Source organism: Mauremys mutica, chromosome 14 (assembly GCF_020497125.1).
Source record: "Mauremys mutica isolate MM-2020 ecotype Southern chromosome 14, ASM2049712v1, whole genome shotgun sequence".
NCBI lineage: Eukaryota > Metazoa > Chordata > Testudines > Geoemydidae > Mauremys > Mauremys mutica.
Genome location: NC_059085.1, coordinates 7,856,306 through 7,881,121, shown reverse-complemented (window position 1 = coordinate 7,881,121; position 24,816 = coordinate 7,856,306). Strand labels below are relative to the sequence as shown.

The 24,816-nt window shown below is 57.6% G+C and overlaps 1 protein-coding gene across 1 annotated transcript in view; it reads right to left on the bottom strand.

Moving 5' to 3' along the window:
- The window catches only part of PLEKHG4 (pleckstrin homology and RhoGEF domain containing G4), a 168,036-nt gene that overhangs the window by 5,285 nt on the left and 137,935 nt on the right, over window positions 1–24,816 (bottom strand). Inside the window, 7 exon segments of the mRNA XM_044987105.1 lie at window positions 41–157; window positions 1,144–1,321; window positions 1,877–2,047; window positions 4,103–4,327; window positions 5,734–5,823; window positions 7,977–8,226; window positions 15,577–16,529. Of these exon segments, the coding sequence (XP_044843040.1) occupies window positions 41–157; window positions 1,144–1,321; window positions 1,877–2,047; window positions 4,103–4,327; window positions 5,734–5,823; window positions 7,977–8,226; window positions 15,577–16,529 (1,984 nt within the window).

The following is a 24,816-nucleotide window of genomic DNA, read 5'->3' as shown; positions in this document are numbered from 1 at the left end:
CGCTGGCTCTGGGCGGAGGGGCAGCGGGGCTGGCACCTACCTCTGCCCTTCATGATGTAATCGATGGCGCGGTCGTTGATAGCTGCCTCGCTGGGCGTGATGTCGAGAAACGGCTTGTTCCCTACCCCCATGGACACCATCTCCTGCCTGCGGATTTCTGAGGAGACAGCAGCGGAGCATAGAGCAAACTGCAGGCTCCCCCCCTTCTCCAGCACAGAGGAGACTGCACTGACCCCCTGGGCCCCGAGCCCACAGCAGCCCCGCAGGCTGCTGGATCTCTGCTAGCGAGGCACCGGCCGGGCCCGGCTCCTCTGCCACTCGCCGCTCGCGGGACGCTCTGTTGGGAGAGCTGGCAAACAAGCGAGTGAGCCCCACCAGGACTGGGGCTCTGGCCAAGGCCGAGTGCGGGCTCAGGCTCTGGATGGAGGGTCTTCGGCTGCATGCCTGGGGGAGATGGTGCTGCCCTGCAAGCCCCAGCATAAAGAGCCTGCGCGGCCTCCTGAAAGGGACATTGCCCTAGGACTCAGGAGACGCGAGTTCTCCTGGTGGGAATTTATTGTAATAGTCTTATGTGTGCCTCAGTTTCCTGCATGCTTTGCATTGCTACCAGTGCGGGGGAAGGGATTACGGCTGCTCTTAGGGCAGGCTAAGGACGACACTAGGAAATTAGGTCGGTACAACCACATCACTCGGGTGTGAAAGAGCCTCCTCAGCTGGACCTGCTGGGCCGAGTTCCTGGTGTGACGCCCAGCTCAGGCTTGGACAGTGCGGACGCGGGTCCTGCTCTGAAGGAAGAGCTGGACCCGGGGTGTGTGTGTGTGTGTGTTGCACAGAGGAGGCTCCTCCAGGAGATTGCCTAGAAGCTGGGGTGTAGCACAGACCTGGGGAGCTGTCACACCTGGCTCAGCCACCGATTTGCTGAGTGACCCCTGGCAAGTCTCTGTCCCTCAGCCTGGGCAGCACAGGGAGTGGGACACAGCCGTGCAGTACAATTGACCGAGGGAAAGAGCATGGGAGTGTTGTCATTCCCCACCGCACGTGGCAAAGCGGCTTCCCAAAGCTCCCAGGTTCCCTGGGTCAGTGTGGAGAGCAGGGCCCCAGGGAGCCCCCAAGGGATGGAGGTCCCATGGGGAGGGGCCGCACCTTTGTTGCGGGTGGCCTGCTGCCACAGGATCTTGGCAATGTCCTTGGTCCAGACTTGCTTGGTCTCCGCTGTGCTGGCCTGGAGGACGTACGTATCGCTGGACTTCCGCCGTCGGAACCAGATCTCAAAGCGCAGGCCGCTGTCCCCGGTGTTCTCCGTCAGGCCGATGTCTGCCGTCTGGGGAGAGGGAGCACGCAATGTCTGGGAGGCACGGGGGGAGGGGGCTACGGGGGCGCTGGGAAGGTGGGGCCACGGATCTGTCCTGGATCGCGCCCCCAGCCCATGCCGCGGAACACGTCCCGCCCTCCAGCACATCCCTGGAGACGCCGAGAAAATTCAGCCCCCTGGCCTGCATGACCCTCATGGTGACGGCTGCTGAGGCCTGGCCCCGTCTCGCCTGGCCGTGCAGCAGCAGAGTCATGGCACTGTGGGAGCACCCCCCGGCCCCCCCAACGCTGGGGCAGCCCTCTCCAGCAGCACAGCGGTGCCCTGCCAGCCCTGGCCCAGCAGGGAACACAGGGCCATACGCATATCGTCTCCCTCTGGAGCCTGTCTGCTACACCGTGAGCTGCTCTGCCCTGCGTCTGTACAGTGCCTGGCACTGGGGGGTCCGGCCCAGGTCTGGGCTCCGAGGGGCTCCCGCAATACGGGTGGGTGACAGTGGTAAGAGTGTGCCCAGGAACGCCCCCCAGAGGCGCTGCTGTGTGGAGCACGCCGCAGCGGCGGCCTGACCTTGAACGAGCGCTTGTAGATGTACACGTCGAAGCCGCCCTCGATCCGCTTGGGCTTGCTGAAGAGAATCAGATCCTCAAACAGGAAGACGTGTCTCTGGCACTTCTTGCGGCCCAGCCAGATGGTGAACTCGTCCTGCCGCATCAGCTGCCCCTGCTCCTTGAGGTTCACCTGGCCACAGGGAACGCCAGCCCAGTAAAGCAGAGCCCGCCACTGAACCGGCTGGGACTGCTGCCCAGCACTACAGCGCTGCCGTGACTGCAGCTGCAGAGGGCAGGGCTGTGTGTGGACAGCAGGGACCAGACGCTTGAGGCAGCCTGGTCCCCGTGTCCCCGGCTGCTGGTGAGACACTGCAGCCAGATATGGTGGAGGAAGGGAATTTGCAGAGGGAAAGACGGGGAGACTGAGAGAGGAACCTTCCTTGCTTCACCCAGGAACCAGGGATCCCAAGAGAGACCCAGGTCAGGAGGGGCGACATTCACCCCACAGAGCACTGCCTCAGCCCTCTAACTAGGATTTAAGTGGGGTATAAGCAGCACCAAGGCCTGGCTGGCCTTCTGCTTGGGTGATTGTCCCCCTGCACGAGTCCGGGCTGCCAGCCTCTTGCATGTACCCGCCAGGGCCCGTTTGCTCCCTTACCGAGGGGGAATGTGTGAAGAAGTGGGAATATTCTGCAGTATTTGTATGACTCCGAGGGCAAGCCTCAGTTTCCCTCTGCATGTTGCATTGCTACCCAGCGGGTGTAAAAGAGTTAACAGTGCTCCTGGAACAGCACAGGAGGTGTGAGTGTCTGGGAGGGAATGAAGAGAGTCAGCAAGGAACTGGCTCAAACCAACCCAGGGTCCAGGCCCAAGGTCTGAATGATCAACACCTAAGAGCAGGAAACCCCAGCAGGTGGGACTGGGAACTGAGCTGGAGAACAGGGTGTCGGGTGACTGGAAGAAGGGTTTTTTGGGGGGGACTCAGGAGTGTGAACTTGGGGAGACAAACAGGTGACGGGAGAGAGCCAGAGATGAGTCCACCGCAGCTTGGCTGGCCCATCGTGGCGCTGGCTTAGCCAGGGTGGACTATGGCGTAACTCCTGCCTATCTGAGCTAACCCCACTGCGTTCAGGTTCTGTAGCCAGGTGATGGTACCGTGGTTTGGAGAGGCTGCCTGTGTCGCTGTGAATACTCCCTGAGAGCACTGCACCCTGACGGGGGACAGCACAGATCTCCCGCAGGAGTCTGGCGGGGCTGGATTCGGTGCAGGGAGCCACGAAGAGAGACGGGGTCACTGGTGCCGACAGCCCAGTCTCTCAGTCTGCCCCGGTGGAACGGTGTGGGGCCTTGGGGCCCGGCCCACTACAGGGGCACTCCCACAGACTGGGGCACAGACACTGGGACTCTGTGACAGATTGTTACTAGCAGGGCCGGCTCCAGGCACCAGTGGAGGAAGCTAAGGGGCGGCACATGCTAAGGGGCGGCTTTCCCTCTTCCCTCCAGCCTTGGGGTGACACAGTCCAGGCGGGTTTTTTTGCTTCGGCAGTTCGGGTTGGTAGAGCCGGCCCTGGTTACTAGGTCACTGGAGAGAGGGGTGGAGCCCAGCAAACCCTGTGAATGGTGATGCTGACCGCTGCTGGCCGGAACCTCCCCCACGGCACCACAAGCCGTGTCCATCTCTGCCCCCCTGCGAGGAAGAGCGGCTGAGCTCAGACCCAAGCTCCGGGAGGTGGTTCTGTGGGTGGTAGTCGGCACCTGTCCCCACCCACAGACAGCTCGGCCTGGCCAGCGAGCAGGGACGGCACCACTGCCACTAAACAGGGCACAGCCCCTTGCACTCAGCCAGGACTTGCTGACACAGCTCAGGCCTGGTCTACACTAGAAAATGAGGTCGGCGTCCGCCCTGAGCGACGCAGATAAGCCGCCCTAAGTCCCCATGTGAACAGTGCGAGGCTGACAGGAGAATTCTTCCACGGCCCTTGCTGCCGCCCCTGGGGAGGGGCAATGCCTGTGCCAACGGGAGAGTCCCACTTCGCAGCAACCGCTCAACTCATGGAGTCCTTGACCGCAGCATAAGGGGCTCAGCACCTCCTCCCAAGGCCATGTCCTCTGCAAGGCCCAGGTGGGCTTTGGGATCCTGTCCCCCATACGGTGCTACAGGGCAAGTCTCAACGTCTGCCGGGGGCCGGGTGTGCATGTGGAGGGAAGAATGACCCCCCGTCCAGGGAGAGGGCCCCGCACGTACATCACAATCTCGGATGGCGTCCATGGCTAGCAGGTCGTTGCCGTGCCGAAGCTGGAATTTCACCATCTCCTCCGCTGCTCGGAGGTAGCCCAGCTCCTGCTCCTGGGCCTCGCTGCACTCCTTGATCAGGTCCTTCAGCAGCAGGGCGTATTTACTCATGCGCTGGATGGGTTTCAGCAGGTAGGAGGCGAGATCCATTTTATCCCCCAGTTGCACCTGCTTGAACTGAGACCCCCCGAGAAAGCTGATCAGCAGAGCGGTGTGTGTGAGCAGCCGCTGTTCCTGGGGAACGGCACGGCCTCCGCTGCCCCAAGCCCTGGGGCCGGGGCTAACGGCTCGCTGGGTTTGCCAAACATTCCCCAGCGGAGCCTCCTGCTCACTAGGGCTCTGTAAGCTGCGGGAAGGAGCGGAGCCAGGACGTGCAGAGGAGGAAGCAGCAGGGCCGGTGCAAGGATACTGTGCACCCCAGGCAAAACTTCCACCTCGTGCCCCCCTCTCCCCGCTTGCACATCCGTCCCAATGAGCCTTTATAGACCCCAGGGGCCAGCCATGCCCAGGGGCTGCTCCCCAGACCAGGTTCCCCCCTCCCCGCCCCCCTGAACTCCCCTGGAGCGTGCACAGCCCCCCCCGTGAGCCCTCCCCTCCCCACCCCGGCGGCCCCCGCCCTGAGTCCACTCACTGGCTTTGACGGGCTTGGGCTGCTGCAGCAGCTTGGCAGGGAGGAGCCGCCTTCCGGAGGCACCAGAGAGCCAGAGCGTCCTGCTTGCGGCAGCAGCAAGCCCCAGCCATGGAGGAGCCGGCGCGGCACAGGGGGGCAGCAGCCCTGCAAAGGCGGCGGTGCTGCTAGCGGGGAGCAGCCGCGCCCCCCACCCCTCCTGCCCAGGCTGAGGCCCGGCGCCCCCCCTCCCGGGGCCTCCTGCAGGCTGCAGCGGATGCATGCGGGCGGCAGCCCTCCTGCGCCCCCCGGCTCCCCCGTCGCTGTGCTCGGGCTCTGCGGCTCCCGGGCATGTGAGCTGCCGCCACCGTCGGGGCAAAGGGCCCTGAGCTTACTCTGGGAGGGGCAGCGGCGGCAGCCGGTCACCCTCCCAGGAGTCGCAGAGCCCGAGCGCGGCGAGGGGGGAGCCGGGGGGCACACGGGGGCCAGCGCCCGCATGCATCTGCTGCAGCCTGCAGGAGCCCCCGGGGGGGAGGGGCGCAGCCTGGGCAGGAGGGGTGGGGGCGCCACCACCTTTGCGGGGCTGCTGGCCCCCTGCGCCACGCCGGCTCCTCCATGGCTGGGGCTCGCCGATGCTCTGGCTCTCCGGTGCCTCCGGAAGGCGGCTCCTCCCTGCCGAGCCAGGGCACTGCTTTTTGGCACCCCAACCACTTAGCGCCCGAGGCCACCGCCTAGTTCGCCCAGTGATTGCACCGGCCCTGGGAATCAGTTGTTTGCAGGACACCTTTCCAAGGCAGAGTACTCCCGCTTGGCTCCTCACACTGTGTGAGCCAGGCAATTCCAGAAGACAGCACAGAGCCCGCACCCTGTGTCCTCAACAGGGGCTAGGTTTCTTTAAGCAGATGCGGGAGGGACCCAATCCCAACCCCAATGAACCACGGAGCCCTGATCTGGGCTCAGGGCACAGGGGATTTACCTTAAAGAACGTGTTCCCGTGGCTGGCCAGCAGCGAGTCGGATTTGGGTTTGTTTTTGCTGTATAATGCGTACATCCCAAACTGATCCTTCTGCAACAGAAACAAACACCCCTGAAGGACCCCTACACAGTCCGGGACTGCGGCTGTCACCCGAGGTAATGCCAGCCCTGTTGTCAAGTGACCCCGTTTCCTTTGCAGAGAATTGCTGCAGAGAGTCTGCAAAGCAACTCCCCCAGGCCCCGGACTTTAACTGGCTACACTGGGCCTGTGCACATGGGAACTGGGGAGGACGACTCTCCCTACGGATTCCTGGGACCTCGCCAGGAGCCCTGGGTAACTCCTTCAACTCCATGTCAGCATTGCGGCAGACAGGGTTGTTTGCTGGTTGTCCCTCAGGATCTTCCTTCTGCTCCTTGCCTGGGAGTCCCTGTGGGCTGTATGGCCTGCAGACCCTTACAGCGACGGCTGAACGTGACCGTAAAGAGACACTGCAGCTGGCGTTCCCGGCCTGGTGGAGAGGGAATCACGCTGTCCTGCCACAACTCTGCTTTAGAGCCAAGGCTCCCTGCCCCTCTCCCGCATCCAAGAGTCGAGGATCTTTGGACTTAGGGTATATCTCCATTGCAATTAAAAACCCACGGCTGGCCCGTGCCAGCTGACTTGGGTTCCCAGGCTAAGGGGCTGTTTAATTGCAGTTTAGACTTTGGGTTCGGGCTGCAGCCTGAGCTCTGGGATCCTCCCACCTCGTGGGATCCGAGAGCCCAGGCTCCAACCCAAGCCTGGAAGTCAATACTGCCATTAAACAGCCCCGGGAGCCCGAGTCAGCTGGCCCGGGCCAGCCGCGGTGTCTAAGCGCAGTGTAGACGTACCCTGAGAGACCACCTGCTCCTGCAATTCCTTCCCCATCTGCCATCACAAATGGAGCACGAGTCACAGGGGCTGATGGACTCTAAGAAGCAAAGATCCTGTTGCCCTGGAAATGTCCCTTAACAGTCAGGAACAACGGGAGAAAAATGCAGCATCTGCTCTTCCCCAGTCCCGGCGGAGCTGCCTTGAGCGCAAGCTGCCTGCTGCATACTGGCCGCCTCCGCTCACAAGCCTTGAGGATTTGTTGCCTGGAGGTGGTTTTGCTGGTGAACTGGGAGCAGAACCAGGCCTCGGTCTGAGCAGGAAGGGGCCAACACGCCTGCTTCTCCCATGGTCTGTGCTGGGACGGTGGGCGTAACATCAGTAAAGCCAGCACAGGCCCTACTGGAGCTCTCAGCAGAACTGATGAGAGTCCCCTGGCCACGTCCGCATTACGGTCCCCAGGCCTGGATTGTCCTACTGTGCTCCGGGGCCCTGGCCTCCAGGAAGTGGCCAGGACGTGTTCTCGACTCTGCCCTCTGATGGAGCTTTCAGGGCCGGCCAGTGTACAAAGCTCCTATTCCCTCCCATGCTGCAGGAGCCAGGCAACAGGCCTTAGGAAGCCTGTGGGTCTGGGGGCCTGGCCCAGCCATCACCCCCGGGTCGGGCGTCCTGGGGAACACCAGGGGCGGTGTGTATGCGGGGGAGAGATGTTCATTAAACGGACAGAAAATGCCGAGGAGAGAAGTGCTAAAAGGGGAGCGTAAGTAGTGAGCACACAGCAGAGCCTAGGAAATCAGCCCAGGGCAGGTCTCGTCGCTCCCTTGGGTATAGGGGCCAATGCACGGCTCTGCCGGTCGCAGGGCCCTGCCTCTCTTGAGGGCACCGCACCTCACCTTGCCAATGCTTCCCCAGACTGCGGCCTCTCCCCACTTCCCAGCCCCTGCTGAGGCAGCTGGGCCGTGCCTTGGGGACCCTGTCGTACTGGCCCTGGCTGCATGAATGTGCACTGCTCCTTCCCTGTATGATCACAAGGCCACGTGTCTCTTACACGCCTGGGAGCAGGCTCTAGCCACTCGCTGTGTTAACAAGACACAACTCCTTCCAGAGCAGCACGTCCATTTCCCTCCCAGCTCCGCAAGCTCAGCTGGGCTTCGGAGCGAGGCTTGTAGCAGGAACCTGGGCTGCTCCGAAGGCATGACTCTGGAGCTCAGTGTCCCCGTCCAACACGGGCCGGCTCCGGGGCGGACGCCCAGGGACAGGCTCTGCAGTAACCCCTGCTCTGAGCAGAGGGCTCCAGCAAGCAGACTGCACAGCCAATGGCCCCTTTCATGGCCCAGCCCAGGGGCAGGACAGCCAGGCGGGCGCAGGACGGCCAGGCGGGCGCGGGTGCTTACGTGTCTGAGGAAGCCGTGGCTGACGCGCAGCGGATGGTTACAGCAGCTCTCCAGTTCCCGCAGGAAGTACTGGCTGTGAAAGTCGTAGAGCTTCTCCAGGTTCCCGAAAATGACGCTGCGCTTCCCTCTCAGGTCCTGGGGCAGGTCCAGGCGCTCCATCTCGGGGAAGTAGCTCTCGATGATGTAACACAGAGACCGCACGTACTCCCGCTCCGTGGTCACCATCTCGTCGATGATGTGCCGCAGTTTGCTGCAGAGGCAGAAAATCTCAGTCGGGAAGGGGAGACTGTGGGGCTGGCTCTGGTACAGGCTCTGCAGGCACATGGGTGCCTGGCCTCGGCTCCACCAGCTGGGGTGGCATCAGAATCTCTGCTTTTATTTGCAAACATTCTGTTTCCTGCCCTGCTAACGGGGAAGGACAGCGGGACAGCATGGCTCCTCGGGAAGCAGCTCACCGAGTACATGCCAGGCTGGTCACGAACAGGGAGGTAAGAAAGTGCAAGATACTGGACATGCACGTGGGGGTGCTGGAGGGAGTACAGCCATCTTAACAGCCTTTCCTGCTACACCCCCACCACCTCTCTGGGAAAGGTTCTCCCCACTCCCCTGCGCACAGGCGGCCTACCTTGCCATGGGCAGCACCGTCGGGCTGGCCCAGGACAGATGGCTGTCCCAGTCAAGTGACTAGAAAGGCCAAGGGAAGCCCCCAAGGACCCAGGGTGCAGGAGGGCGTCACACAGACCATGGGAAGCTGCTCTTGGGGAGAATGATCCAAAAGGCCCCTCCGTGGGAACAGTGCCCCGGAGAGCCATGGGGGACCCAGCCATGGCTTCCTGCTCATGGCATCCCAGCCCCGAGCAGGGCGGGGTGGGGCTGTCTACATGTCTCTCCTGTGACCACCTACACCACTGCTCACGCCTGGCCAGGAAGATACTAACCACCTGAGGCCTGAGGGCTTGGCTTGCGTGCTGCATAGCCAGCGGGGGGCAGAGGTGTTGGCAGGTCCCTTCTCGGCACCCCAAGGGGACTGGGCTATGGAGAGACTCTTTCCTTTGGGGGCAGGTGCAGCTGGCTTTTAGCTGAGAAGCTTCTGCTATTTGATTTAACTTTCAGTGGGAAATTAATTCCTTCCTGCCTGCTTCACCCTCATCCCCACCCCTTTCCCTTACTGCAGCACCTGGGTGGGTATCCAGAAGGGAGCAGCAAAAAAACCCAACAGGACCCTGCAACCGACGCCCTCAACAGGGGTCATACTCCCAGCTGGTTGCTCCTTCCAGCCTGCACCCCTCAGCCTTCGCCTCTTTCCCAGCAGCAGCTCCAGCATTGCCTCGCAGAGTCAAACAGTCAGTTGTTTGCCTGGCCACAGCCCCAAGGAACTGCTCTGAGCACTCTGCAGGGACTCTGGGATTGCTCCATCTGCTTTCCACGGACATTCCCCTTCAGCTCCAGCACCCTTTAGGGGAACAGCCTACCAGCCGAGCGCCAGGCAGAATAGGAGGTCTGCCAACTCTGCCAGAGGCAGCTAAGATCCTCCCCTTTGGCCTTGGCTGCTGCAGTAGCAAGACATGCTGCACGTACGTGGCAGGGCTGGCAGTGGACCAGGGCACCCTGAACCACTTTGGGATGACCCAGATCCTGCGCCCCCTTCCTCAAGTGACCGAATACAGCCCTGTGTTCACACCCTACATGCTACGGTAAGAATCTCTGTACAAGCCATGCCCTGAGAGGTGTCATTGGAAACTCATAACTTGGAATCTCCTTCCTTAGAGGTTTTTAAGGTCAGGCTTGACAAAGCCCTGGCTGGGATGATTTAGTTGGGGATTGGTCCTGCTTTGAGCAGGGGGTGGGACTAGATACCTCCTGAGGTCCCTTCCAACCCTGAGATTCTATGATTCTATGATTCTATGCTGATCAGCAGTATCATGGCAAAGCGCCTATAGCCACATTATATGTAAAGTTATGGACATAAGCTGAAATCAGCTGACTGAAGAGTGTTTCCCAGGTAAGTCTGGGGAGTGGTTAACCCAGTTTCTCAAAGACAAAGGGGCGAGTTGACGTCCCAGCCAGGGGACAACAAAGCTAATGGGCCATTTCCTACCAAATGGCCAGTCTTTGACCAAAAACGGAGTCAGGGGCCGAACGATCTGCATCTTAGCAAAGCACCTGCACGGGGTCTCCTTTGTGTAGCAGGCCGCCTGGCTCCTGGTGCTCAGCTCAAAATGCTTTTCAAAGAGGGACTAAACACCTCTAAAAAGGATGGGCAAACCCCCCAGGCTCCCCTCTCTTGCCCTGCCCATCTCATTCGCTGTCCCTGCGAAGACAAAGGGAGCCGCCTGCTGGACTCCGGGGGAGGGGGCCTGACCCAAGGAGTTGGGTCAGTATTGCAGCACCTCTCAGGGCATGGCTTGTACAGAGATTCTTACCGTAGCATGTAGGGTGTGAACACAGGGCTGTATTCGGTCACTTGAGGAAGGGGGTGCAGGATCTGGGTCATCCCAAAGTGGTTCAGGGTGCCCTGGTCCACTGCCAGCCCTGCCACGTACGTGGTGAGAAACTTTGCCTGAATCTAATGTCGTTTGTTCAGTTAGGCACTAGGAAGAGTTTTATCTTTATTTTTTCTCGTAACCATTTCTGACTTTTATGCCTCATTGCTTGTACTCACTCAGAATCACTCTCTTTCTAGTCAATTCACTTGTTTTATTGTTTTATCTAATCCAGTGTGGTTAAGTTGAAGTGTCTGAGTAACTCTACTTCAGATAACAAGCTAGTATATATTCTTCCCTTAAAGGAATAATGACCTTGCTATATCTGGACTGTCCGGGAGGGGGCTGGGCAGTACAGGACATGCATTTCTGGGGGAAAGTCCGGGACTCAGGGCCGGCTCCAGACCCCAGCACGGCAAGCACGCGCGTGGGGCGGCCCTTTCCCGGGGGGGCGGCAGGCTGGGCCGGCGGACCTGCCGCAGTCATGCCTGCGGGAGGTCCACCGGAGCCCCGGGACGACCGGACCTGCCGCAGGCATGACTGCGGAGGGGGCGCTCGTCCCGCAGCTCCAGTGGACCTGCCGCAGGCATGACTGCGGACGGTTCGCTGGTCCCGCGGCTTGGCTGGACCTCCCGCAGGAATGCCTGTGGCAGCTCAAGCGGAGCCGCCAGACCTGCGAACCGTCCGCAGCTGCGGGAGGTCCAGCCGAGCCGCGCGACCAGCGGACCCTCTGCAGTCATGCCCGCGGGAGGTCCGCTGCTCCCGCGGCTCCGGGGCGCCTCCCGGGCATGACTGCTTGGGGCGGCCAAAAACCTAGAGCCGCCCCTGCCGGGACTAGGAGTGAGCTGGGGTCACCCTGCAGTAGAACCAAGGCTGGTGAGAGACAGGGTGTGACTGGCAGGCTGCAGTTACACCCAGACACATCCGGGAGTGACCTGAATGCTGGCAGGCTGCTTGTGAGCAGCCCAGGCTGGGAGCTGTACCAGTGAGGCATTGCAAGGCACCCCAGGTGACAGGGCAGGGGGGACACAAACCCCGCACAGGTCTGGATTATACCCCAGCACGTCACATCATTTATACATTGGGAGTGAGAACAAGAAGATAACAACAGATATAGCCAGAGGGGGACGGTTAGGTGTAAGGAAGAGGGGGGGGACAGATACTAGATCGACAGGTCATACTGGTAGTACTGTGTCCCTACCGAGCGGGGTGAGAAGAGTGAGAGGAGCCCAACAGCAAAAGGTAGGATGTTTGTTCACCAATGCGAGAAGCTTAGGTAATAAAATGGAGGAACTGGAGCTCCTGGTCCGAGAATTGAAACCGGATATCGTAGGAATAACCGAAACATGGTGGAACGATAGCCATGACTGGAGTACAGGTATGGAAGGGTATGTGCTGTTTAGAAAAGACCGATGCAAAGGTAAAGGTGGGGGAGTAGCATTGTATATCAATAATGAGGTGAAATGTAATGAAATAACTAGCAATGCAATGGTTAATACGGAGTCTGTGTGGGCAATGGTCACATTAGGGAAGAAAACTACCAGAGCCTCACCCGGGATAGTGATTGGGGTGTGCTATAGACCGCCAGGATCTAGCTTGGAGACGGATAGAGAGCTCTTTAATGTTTTTAAGGAGGTAAACACTAATAGGAACTGCTTGATCATGGGAGACTTTAACTTCCCAGATATAGATTGGGAAACAAATGCTAGTAATAACAATAGGGCTCAGCTTTTCCTAGACGTGATAGCTGATGAATTCCTCCATCAAGTGGTTGCTGAACCGACGAGGGGGGATGCCATTTTAGATCTGATTTTGGTGAGTAATGAGGACCTTGTTGAGGAAATAGTTGTAGGGGACAACCTTGGCTCGAGTGATCACGAGCTAATTCGTTTCAAAATTAATGAGAGGATAATCAATATTGCATCTGAGACTAGGGTTTACGATTTCAAAAGGGCTAACTTTACTAAATTAAGACGACTAGTTAGGGAAGTGGACTGGACCAACATATTTAGGAATCTAAAGGTAGATGACGCCTGGGGTTACTTCAGGTTGAAATTGCAGGAGTTGTCAGAGGCATGTATCCCGAGAAAGGGAAAACGGCTCGTAGGTAGCAGTTTTAGACCGAGCTGGATGACCAAGCGTCTTAGAGGGGTCATTAAGAAAAAACAGAAAGCGTACCGGGAGTGGAAAATGGGAGGGATCAGCAAAGAAACCTACCTTATTGAGGTCAGAGGGTGTAGGGATGCAGTGAGAAAGGCAAAGCGACGGGTGGAGATGGACCTAGCGAAGGGGATTAAAACCAATAGCAAAAGGTTTTTTAGCCATATAAATAGGAAGAAAACCAAGAAGGAAGAAGTGGGACCGCTTAAAACTTTAAACGGAGTGGAGATTAGGGATAATCTTGGAATGGCACAATATCTGAATGAATATTTTGCCACGGTCTTTAATGAGGCTAATGAAGGGCTAAGGAATAGTGATAGAGGGACCGATGGGAATGAAGATATGGGGGTAGACATTACGGTATCTGAGGTGGAGGCCAAACTTGAACAGCTTAACGGAAGTAAATCGGGGGGCCCGGATAATCTTCATCCTAGAATATTAAGGGAATTGGCGAGTGATATTACTAGCCCGTTAGCGATGATTTTTAATAAATCTCTAAATTCGGGGATTGTACCGTTGGACTGGAGATTAGCTAATGTAGTTCCTATATTCAAGAAGGGGAAAAAAAGTGACCCGGGTAACTACAGGCCTGTTAGTTTAACATCTGTAGTATGCAAAGTAATGGAAAAAAATTTGAAAGAGAGAGTGGTTAAGGAGCAGGAGGCCGATGACAACTGGGATAGATTACAGCATGGATTTACGAAAGGTAGATCGTGCCAAACCAATCTGATCTCCTTCTTTGAGAAAGTAACAGATTTTTTAGACAAGGGAAATGCGGTGGATCTAATATATCTGGATTTCAGTAAGGCGTTTGATACGGTACCGCATGAGGAATTATTGGTTAAATTGGAAAAGATGGGGATCGAAATGAAAATCCAGAGGTGGATAAGGAGTTGGTTAAAGGGGAGACTGCAGAGGGTAGTACTGAAAGGGGAACTGTCGGGTTGGAGGGGGGTTACCAGTGGAGTTCCTCAAGGTTCGGTTTTGGGTCCTATTTTATTCAATCTATTTATTGCTGACCTGGGAACCAAGAGTAGGAGTGGGCTGATAAAGTTTGCGGACGACACCAAGTTGGGAGGTATTGCCAATTCGGAGAAGGATCGGGATATCCTCCAGGGAGATTTGGATGACCTTGTAAACTGGAGTATTAGTAACAGGATGAAATTCAATAGTGAGAAGTGTAAGGTTATGCATTTAGGGATGACTAACAAGAATTTTAGTTATAAGCTAGGGACGCACCAGTTGGAAGTAACGGAGGAGGAGAAGGACCTGGGAGTCCTGGTTGATCGTAGGATGACTATGAGTAGGCAATGTGATGTGGCCGTTAAAAAAGCTAATGCGGTCTTGGGTTGCATTAGGCGGGGTATTTCTAGTAGGGATAAGGAAGTGCTAGTCCCGTTATATAAGGCGTTGGTGAGACCTCATTTGGAGTATTGTGTGCAGTTTTGGTCTCCCATGTTTAAGAAGGATGAGTTAAAACTGGAACGGGTACAAAGAAGGGCCACTAGAATGATCCGAGGAATGGAAGGCCTGTCGTATGACAGGAGACTTGAGGAGCTCGGTTTGTTTTCCTTAACCAAAAGAAGGATAAGGGGAGATATGATTGCACTCTTTAAATATATCAGAGGGATAAATACCAGGGAAGGAGAGGAATTATTTCAGCTCAGTGCTAATGTAGACACGAGGACAAACGGATATAAATTGTCAGTCAGGAAATTTAGGCTTGAAATTAGACGAAGGTTTCTAACCATCAGGGGAGTGCAATACTGGAACAGCCTACCGAGGGAAACAGTAGGGGCGAAGGACCTCCATGACTTTAAGATTAAGCTAGTTAAGTTTATGGAGGAGATGGTATAATAGGATAACGGGCTTAGTCAATAGGTCAATTAAGTGCCAAACTGGTACTTAATTGGGTCAAATTGGGTCAATAATATGATATTCTTAACCTCTTTCAGAGGGTATGGCTGGAGAGTCTTGCCCGCATGCTCGGGGTTCAGCTGACCGCCATATTTGGGGTCGGGAAGGAATTTTCCTCCAGGGCAGATTGGCAGTGTCCCTGGAGGTTTTTCGCCTTCCTCCGAAGCATGGGGCAGGGGTCGCTTGCTAAAAAAGTGGGTAGATCGGCTAATGTGGCCTGCATCTTGCAGGAGGTCAGACTAGATGATCATAATGGTCCCTTCTGATCTTGAATTCTATGATTCTATGATTCTATGATCATCCTGAACCACTTTGGGATCCTCAGCCCCCTTCCTCGCCTCTCTTCCACGTTGGGGAACCTGTGCCATTGTTTTCGGACACGACAGGCCATCTCAGTGGACTGCTGGGTCCCTGAGCGGAGCGTGCGCCTTCCAGTTCAAGGCCACGCTAAAACCCAACCTCCTTCCCCTTCTGGGCATCCCTCGGGGGAAAATGCTGCAAGAAGACGTGTCAGCCCTGTTGAAAACGGGAGCCTAGAGCCCAGTGCCGTACCGGGGAGAGGCTTTTCTCTTGGTGTTTCTTTATCCCCAGGAAATGGGTGCCCCAGTTCTTACATCTTTATCGTACCACCTGTGCATTCGCAAAATAAAATAATACCCATCTCATTGCAGAGGGCCCACGGCCTGGCTAGAGGTCGTCCTCCTTTAGTGCCAATAACCTAGACGTTGCCTCATTAGAGACCCTTTCCCCTCCTTCCTCGCAAGGGGGCATCGCTGTAGCGCGTGTGGTGGGAGGTGGCGACTCCTCCCTGACCCAGCTGGAGCTTCCCTTTTGCACCTCTCTGAATCTGCCTCCTCAGCCCATGGGGCCTGGCTCCACCCCAGGCCTCGCCCCAGTGCCGGAGATTAAGCAGGCTCCGGCAGAGCACTCGGTACCGTGTCACCAGGAGTGCTGCTTCGCGCCTTAGCAGACACAGTGAGAACCATCCCCTCGCAGCCTGCCTGGCCCCTGCACACGGGCTGCGAGAAGACGTCACCTACCTGCCCCGGCTCTTGGCCTCTGGCGTGGAGCCGTAGCTGCTCTGCTCCTCTGGCAGGCAGTGTGCAGCCCAGCTGTGAGCAGCTTGCTGCCGTGCCATGTGAGTCCTGTCCGCAAGCTCCGTGCTGCTCACTTCCAGCCCCTTAATGAAGACTCCCGTGTTGCCGTACCTGGCCGGCTCACTCAGAGTCCTCTGGCAGCTGGACCGCAGGTTCTCACTGCAGGGAAGATCAAAGCTTTGGGCCTTTTTCAGCACCTTCTTGGACAGTGGCCTCCTGGAGGCTGACGTGGTTGAGCAGGATGAATTCACCTCAAGAATTTCTAAAATACTCTCCAGGTTTGGCTTGTCCTCGGGCATGTCGCATGGAGCCTCGCAGGCCACTGTACCAAGAGAAACCCTGCTCAAGTGGGGACTCATGCCGGGAGCAGCGTGGGAGGTCAATTCTTCCCCAGCATTGACATCCCCGGAGCTGCTCAGGGATGGTGAGAGAGCTTTTTCCCTGGTCCACGCAGGAGAACGATTTGGCCTGCTGTAGAAATGGGACACGCTGTGACTCCTGTCTGAAAGCAGCCCGGGGATGGCTCCCTCCGAGTGCCTCCTGTGGGACAGCCGGCTGCTCTCAGCACCACACCGGGAGTGCTCCCCCTCACCTGGCTTCCGCTCAGAGAGCAGAGACCTTCGTGTTCTCAGGGCAGCCTCTAGCTTCTTCTCAAAGACCACTTTTGTCTCCTGGCACTTGGACCATGCAAATTTCCACTGCTTCAGCCCTTTGTCGCTCTTCAGCTCACAGGCCAGCTCTTTCATCTCCTGGAATTTGGCATCGCTGATTTCCGGGTGCTGGCCCTTGTAGCTTTCCAGACACTTGATCCCTGCCGCACAGTGCTCTGGGGAGCTGCAGTCCTCCATGCTGATGCAGGCTAGGTGTCGCATCCCCTCCAGCGCCCACTCGTACGCCTGCAGGGAGCAACGACAAGGAACACAGCCAGTCAGTGTGCTCTGGAAGGATAAACCCCCGCGCAGTGCCCAAGGGCAGCCCAAGAGAAAGGGGTCAGTGTGCAGGCCACGTGCGCGAGCCAGAGGGGCTGCCATTGTCAATGGGGCTTAACAACTCCGCAAATCAAAAGGCTCTTTATGCAGTGGGCTCCAGCTGTGCTGGCTGCTCCGTCACTGCTCCACCCTGCAGCAGGGACACTCCCCGGCACAGGCAGCGCTTGAGATGGCCTGTCCATCTTCCCCAGTGCATGCCGGGAGGGGCAGGCTGCCTTTGGGAAGTAGTTAGCAGCACCACAGCAGCTTTCAGCCCTCGGTGGGCCTGTGAGGTGCACAGCCCTGGAGTTTACCTGCTACTCGCATCCAGCATTTCAATTCACCCCCATTAACTGGGGTCGGGGGGGTCAGTAGCAAGTGTCAGTTTTTGTTGGGAATGAGACTGTTGCTCCTTCTCTAGCTCTCCTGTGAGACTGGGGTGTGTGCACTGCCAGTAACGCCTTGGAGGACACCTTCCCTCTCCAGGGGCACTGGCAGCAGGACAGTGGGTCAAGCCCAGCCCCAGATGCCTGCTCCTCTTTGGGAGGGTTTCGAAGGGTTTGGGGGGAGAAGTCTACAGTGTGCACTGGAACTGGGCATTGACCCCTTTCTCTTGGGCTGCCCCAGAGCTCAGCTCACAGGCTGGGGGTTAGGCCTGCCCCTCCTCTCAAGATCCTCTAGAGGGGAGCTGGCTACCTGGCAGGGCTGGAGAGGACTGGCTGAGTTCAGCTGCACAAGGGCAGTGGGAAGCTGCAGGCTAGGCAGGTGCACCTGGGACTCTGCAGATCCTGGGGATGGGGTGCACAGCACACGAGGGAGGAGGACCCCTTCCCCCAGCCTGAGAGGAGAGCTCCCAGGCCACTGCCGGCTGCTCGGACTGGCAGGGGGCTGGGACAAAGGCCAGCCCTGACCCTCCCCCACCGCCATGGCCTCTAACCCAGCCAGGCCTGACCCTCCCCCGCCGCCATGGCCTCTAACCCACCCAGGCCTGACCCTCCCCCGCCGCCATGGCCTCTAACCCAGTCAGGCCTGACCCTCCCCCGCCGCCATGGCCTCTAACCCAGCCAGGCCTGACCCTCCCCCCACTGCCATGGCCTCTAACCCAGCCAGGCCTGACCCTCCCCCGCCGCCATGGCCTCTAACCCAGTCAGGCCTGACCCTCCCCCGCCGCCATGGCCTCTAACCCAGCCAGGCCTGACCCTCCCCCACCGCCATGGCCTCTAACCCAGCCAGGCCTGACCCTCCCCCACCGCCATGGCCTCTAACCCAGCCAGGCCTGACCCTCCCCCCCCGCCATGGCCTCTAACCCAGTCAGGCCTGACCCTCCCCCACCGCCATGGCCTCTAACCCAGCCAGGCCTGACCCTCCCCCACCGCCATGGCCTCTAACCCAGCCAGGCCTGACCCTCCCCCGCCGCCATGGCCTCTAACCCAGTCAGGCCTGATCCTCCCCCGCCGCCATGGCCCCTAACTCAGTCAGGCCTGACCCTCCCCCCCCGCCATGGCCCCTAACTCAGTCAGGCCTGACCCTCCCCCCCCGCCATGGCCTCTAACCCAGTCAGGCCTGACCCTCCCCCACCGCCATGGCCTCTAACCCAGCCAGGCCTGACCCTCCCCCACCGCCATGGCCTCTAACCCAGCCAGGCCTGACCCTCCCCCACCGCCATGGCCTCTAACCCAGTCAGGCCTGACCCTCCCCCACCGCCATGGCCTCTAACCCAGTCAGGCCTGACCCTCCCCCACCGCCATGGCCTCTAACCCAGCCAGGTCTGACCCTCCCCCACCGCCATGGCCCCTAACTCAGTCAGGCCTGACCCTCCCCCACCGCCATGGCCCCTAACCCAGTCAGGCCTGACCCTCCCCCACCGCCATGGCCCCTAACTCAGTCAGGCCTGACCCTCCCCCACCGCCATGGCCCCTAACTCAGTCAGGCCTGACCCTCCCCCACCGCCATGGCCTCTAACCCAGTCAGGCCTGAACCTCCCCCACCGCCATGGCCTCTAACCCAGCCAGCCCCGACCCTCCCCCACCGCCATGGCCTCTAACCCAGCCAGGCCTGACTCTCCCCCGCCGCCATGGCCTCTAACCCAGTCAGGCCTGATCCTCCCCTGCCGCCATGGCCCCTAACTCAGTCAGGCCTGACCCTCCCCCACCGCCATGGCCTCTAACCCAGCCAGGCCTGACCCTCCCCCACCGCCATGGCCTCTAACCCAGCCAGGCCTGACCCTCCCCTGTCATCATGGCCTCTAACCCACCCAGGCCTGACCCTCCCCCACCGCCATGGTCCCTAACCCAGCCAGGCCTGACCCTCCCCTGTCATCATGGCCTCTAACCCACCTAGGCCTGACCCTTCCCCCCGCCATGGCCTCTAACCCACCCAGGCCTGATCCTTCCCCACCGCCATGGCCCCTAACCCAGCCAGGCCTGACCCTCCCCTGTCATCATGGCCTCTAACCCACCCAGGCCTGACCCTTCCCCCCGCCATGGCCCCTAACGCAGCCAGGCCTGACCCTTCCCCCCGCCGCCATGGCCCCTAACTCAGCCAGGCCTGACCCTCCCCCCACTGCCATGGCCTCTAACCCACCCAGGCCTGACCCTTCCCCCCGCCGCCATGGCCCCTAACACAGCCAGACCTGATCCTCCCCCACCGCCATGGCCCCTAACTCAGCCAGTCCCGACCCTCCCCCCACCGCCATGGCCTCTAACTCACCCAGGCCTGACCCTTCCCCCCGCCATGGCGCCTAACGCAGCCAGGCCTGACCCTTCCCCCTGCCGCCATGGCCCCTAACGCAGCCAGGCCGGCTCCCAACACCATGACCAGCCTTTCCCCACCTCCACCCTTCGCTTCTCCTGTACCGGAATGCAGGATTGACAGAGACCTACTATATTACAAGCTCCATATGGGTGAGACGCCTGGATTAGCCACTAGCCGGATTCTAGGAATTGGACGCTTTGTTCGCTGTTAATTTGACAATTCCAGTGACACGCTGGACGGGGAAAGGAAGGGGCCATGAGAGCGGGGCCCCAAGAGGTTCTGTGAAAGCCCTGACGTAGAGTCGGGGATTTAAAAGCCAGAAGGGCCCATTGCAACAATCTAGTCTGATGGGCTGCAGAATCCAGGCCAGAGAATTCTGCCCTGGGCTTTCTGCACTGCATCCATCACTGACACTCGTTCAGAGCTCCTCTTGAAACTGCCTTTACTGAAATCAGTCATGTAACCCCTCTCCCTTATTTTGTTCCTTTCTAAGGAACTGCTCATCCTCATGGAGTGGTTGAGAACCCAGCCATCAGCTTTGCAGGAGTCAGAGACGTGAGTTATTTACTTTGATAGCTTTGGTTTACTGAAATACAATGAAAATGCCAAGGACTGTATGTCAGCAGCCCCTGTTCCTGTCGCTGTGTGCCCGCCCCCCGGCTGTATTTGTGCCTATTGTTGGTTACACCTGCTGGCACCTTGTATTCAGTGAGCTTTTGGGGGTAGGGACTCTCCTGGAGTTGGTTTTGTGCCCCTAGCACAGTGGGGCTGATCCTGATGATGCTTCCTGCTGCTGAATGACTGAATGATAAAGTATCAGTGCTGTGCTCACCAAAGTACAGTAAAAGCTTTGTTATTCGGTATGCTGGAGGAATGTGGGGGGGCTGTTAGTCAAAAATTCTGGTTAACCAAGAGGGAGGGAGTTTGGGTGTGGGACAGGGCTCAGGGCAGGGGGTCGGGGTGCGGGAGGGGTTTTGGGGTGCTGGATCCAGGCAGCACTTACCTCAGGTGGCTCCCAGGAAGTGGCGACGTGTTCCTGCTACTCCTAGGCAGAAGCACGGCCAGGCAGCTCTGCGCGTTGCCTCCACCCACAGGTGCCGCTCCCACAGCTCGCATTGGCTGCAGTTCCCAGCCAATGCGAGCTGCAGAGCCAGCACTCAGGGTGGGACGGAGGCAGTGCAGGGAGTCCCCGTGGCCATTCCTCCACCTAGGAGCAGCAGGGACAGGTCGCCGCTTCTGGGAAGCCATGCAGAGCCACGTAGGGAGCCTGCTGGCCCCGCACCAACCGGACTTTTAAGGGAAATCAGAAATGCCAATTCTAGAGCTTTCTGGTTGGTAAAGTGCCAGATAACACAGCTTTTACTGTACATGGATGCTACAGCATGAGGTTAGTAAGAATTAATCCACACACAGCTGCCTAAACCAGACTCTTCAAACATCCTGGTATTGGTAGAAGTTACAATTGTGTTGCAGGAGCGGTGTGGACTGACTGACAAGAATCGGAGCCCGCTGTACTCGCGCACTGCCCAGAGGGGCAGTAACAAGACAGTCACGCTCCAAGGACTCCCAATTGAAATGTCCAATTTCTGGGACTAGTTACTGCAGCCACAGTTTTTCAACAAGCCCAAGCCTGGGAGAATTAGACGGGACAATAAACTGTACAAGGCCTGATCTACACTGGGGAGGGGGTGTGTGTGTGGGGGATCGATCTAAGATATGCAACTTCAGCTACGACAATAGCGTAGCTGAAGTCGACGTATCTTAGATCGACTTAAGTCACGTCCTCACAGTGCGGGATCAACGGCCGCCGCTCCCCTGTTGACTCCGCTTCCACCTCTCGCCCCGGTGGAGTTCTGGAGTTGACGGGGAGCGCGTTCAGGGATCGATGTATTGCGTCTAGACGAGACACGATACATCGATCCCTGATAGATCGATCACTACCCGCCGATCCGGGTAGTCTAGACATACCCTTAGTAGCGAGCGTAATCACCAGCTGGGACAAATTATCAATGGCTGGGCTGGATCCTTCATCACTGGCCACTTTAAAATCTATTTTGCATATTTTTCTAAAGGATCTGCTGTAGTTCACACAGGAACTATTTCAGGGATGTTCTCAGGCCCGTGTTATGGCAGTAGCTTCAGTCTGCTCTATTTTATGAAAATGAGCTTGCCCCTCAGACTCCTGGCAAGTTTCCAATGTGAGTCCTAGATAAGCAAAGTTTGGGTGCCACAGCTGTGCATGCTGTTATGACAGGTGTCACCAGGGGGCGCAGTTAAACAGTCTACGTCCACACTAGGAGCTAGGGGAGTGATCCCAGCTTGTGTACACTTCTGCCAGCTCAGTGAGAGCTGGTGTGAATATAAATGGCAGTGTAGCTTGGTCATACGGGTAGCAGCAACAGGGGCACACCTTAGCTGTGCTGAGTACAACCTCACTCAAATCCTGGGGGTATCTACTTGGCATGACCAAGCCATTGCACAGCTACTGCCACCCGGGATACTGCGACTACTCTGCTATTTATACTGAGCTAGTGCGATTGTGTCTGCAGGCTGGGAATCACACATCAAGCTCTCAGTGTAGGCATGGCCTTAGTGTGCAAGCAAATGTAAGGCTTGGGAAGACCTGCTGTGCTGGTTTTCGTTTTGGTTTGAGGAGAGGCAGGTTCTTGGTCTGAGGAGTCTGTTCTCCGTGTGCTGTGTGACCACCTCTGTTCCAGGACTAGTGAAGGTGTGTAAATACAATGAGTTACATGTACAGGCTGCCCAAAGCCTATGTCACTGCTTTCTCCTCCACTGGGAAGCCGACCTGCAAAGCCCCAACATCTGCTACCTCTCTGCAGAGGTGGAAAACAGTATATGGGACTGAGCTCTGCCAGAAATAGTGTAGGCAGTACAGGTACTGGACTCTTCGCTGAGCACTGGAGAATCACTAAAGCAGAAGCGTTTGGCAGAAAAGGACCTAGGGGTTACAGTGGACGAGAAGCTGGATATGAGTCAGCAGTGTGCCTTTGTTGCCAAGAAGGCGAACGGCATTTTGGGCTGTATAAGTAGGAGCATCGCCAGCAGATCGAGGGAAGTGATCATTCCCCTCTATTCGGCACTGGTGAGGCCTCATCTGGAGTATTGTGTCCAGTTTTGGGCCCCACACTACAAGAAGGATGTGGAAAAATTGGAAAGAGTCCAGCGGAGGGCAACAAAAATGATCAGGGGGTTGGAGCACATGATTTATGAGGAGAGGCTGAGGGAACTGGGGTTATTTAGTCTGCAGAAGAGAAGAATGGGGGGGATTTGATAGCTGCTTTCAACTACCTGAAGGGAGTCCCAAAGAGGATGGAGCTCAGCTGTTCTCAGTGGTGGCAGATGAGAGAACAAGGAGCAATGGTCTCAAGTTGCAGTGGGGGAGGTCTAGGTTGGCTATTAGGAAAAGCTTTTTCACTAGGAGGGTGGTGAAGCACTGGAATGGGTTACCTAGGGAAGTGGTGGAATCTCCATCCTTAGAGGTTTTTAAGGCCCGGCTTGACAAAGCCCTGGCTGGGATGATTTAGTTGGGGATTGGTCCTGCTTTGAGCAGAGGATGGGACTAGATACCTCCTGAGGTCCCTTCCCACCCTGATATTCTATGATTCTGTGGTTCTATGGTAACAGTCTGTATTGTTAATGGCCCTGATTCACTGCTATGCTCAATGGGGTGATCCAATATAGCCAAGTGCCAGCAACTGAGAGGCAACAATTAGAATGCAAGTGTGGAGCAGAAACTGTCTCCACATAGAGAACACAAGATTCCTCCAAACAAAGACAAAAAAGCCAGAGGTGCCCCTGATACGAGGGATATCGCCGCAAAGGGGGGAGAACATGCCCTAGGTGTTACGAGGCCATTGGGAGGAACGTACGCTCAGCTCTGTGATCTGTATGGTAACTGAATGCCAGTGCACAGGGCCATTTCTGCAGGGGCAAGAGACAGAGCAGAGCCACTCCAGAGACAGATGCAAGAGCTGGGGAGCCTCCTCAGTCCTTTAACTACCGTTCTTTCGAGCTGCGGTTACATGGAGTGTGCCCAGCCAGTCTCACTACACACGCAAAGCTAGAAGCTACTTCAGAAACCGCAGCAGCTGTTCCAGAACAAATGCTGCCAGATCTACAATGACAACAACCAAAGCCTGCAGGCACAGCAGCAGCCCTGCGCTGACCTGCCTAGCACAGCGACAGTCCGTCCAGTCCGTCTGTCCTGCCTCCTCCCTGACCCCGCCCTGGCAGCAGGCTTTTAAAGAACACAGCTGGGTGGGGAAGAAGTGTCTGCTGGTGTGTGGGGGTGTCTGTCCATGGGGGGGATGGAAATAGGGGAAGGCGCAGGGTTGTCACTGGGTTGGAACCAGGGTTGTTCTGTGCTGTGGCAGTGACACCTAATCTCCAGGAAGGTGAGGGCAGGATGGGGCGACCAGCTGGCAGCAGCAGAGCTTGGTCGATGTTGTTCCCCATGTGACATGTAACTAATTTCGCTGGTCCACGCCCTGGGGTGAGGCAGCGGCTCCCGTTGTTGCTGGCAGGTTCCTTGGCAATGGCAGAAAGGAGCCAGGAAAAGCTAACAGCCCAAGAGGAACTTAGAAAGGATTGTAAATCTTGATGGCAATTCAAGTCCCCACTGCCTGTGACAGGCGAGTTAATAATGCAGCTTTGTCCCCTGCACAATGGCCTCTGCCTTCCATCCTCCCCACAGTGGATGGCTAAATGGCCACTGCGGCTTTTCCAGGTCACGTCATCTTCACAATTGCACTTTCCAGCCGCAGAACAAGGACAAGGAGAGGAGAGCACCACCCAGCACCCAAGTGAACAACGTACGCTCCAGCTCTTCCGTGGCTTTGCTGACTCAGGCCTTTCCTCACCTTTAATTTCATGAGTCAGCTCACGGAGTGCCCAGGGTGCAGGACAGAGAAGTTCCCAGCTGACCTCCCACTCTGGGGTGCACTGGGGTGTGTGGAGAGGGTGGAGGGAGATTGGGGCTCTGGGCTTCAGTCGCTGGGTGGGAGGGGCTCCAGGCTTCATCTGCCAGGGTGTGTGTGTGTGTGTGTGTGTGTATGTGAGAGAGAGAGAGGAGGGGGGTCGGGGCTCTGGCTTCATTTCTCCAGCTAGCACAGTACAAAGATGCAGTTCTGTGTGTGGTGGAGGAGCTGGATGCTACTGACATTCTCAAATTATGCCCAAGGAATTAACTCTGGGGTCAGCCAGGAAAGAAACTGCCAACTTTTGTGATCTAATTAGTATTAAACCATAGGGAGGCCTTTCCTGAAACTCGTTATCAAAAGGATCATAACCGTCCTCCCCCCACAGAGCCTACCCACGCCACAATGGAATTTAGGTGTCAGTGCCGGACCTGTCCTACACCAAGGGACCAGGGCAAAGCAGAGTTTGCAGTGACCATCCATCCCATTAGGGAGAGCCAGACTATATGCCTCAGAAAGGCGCA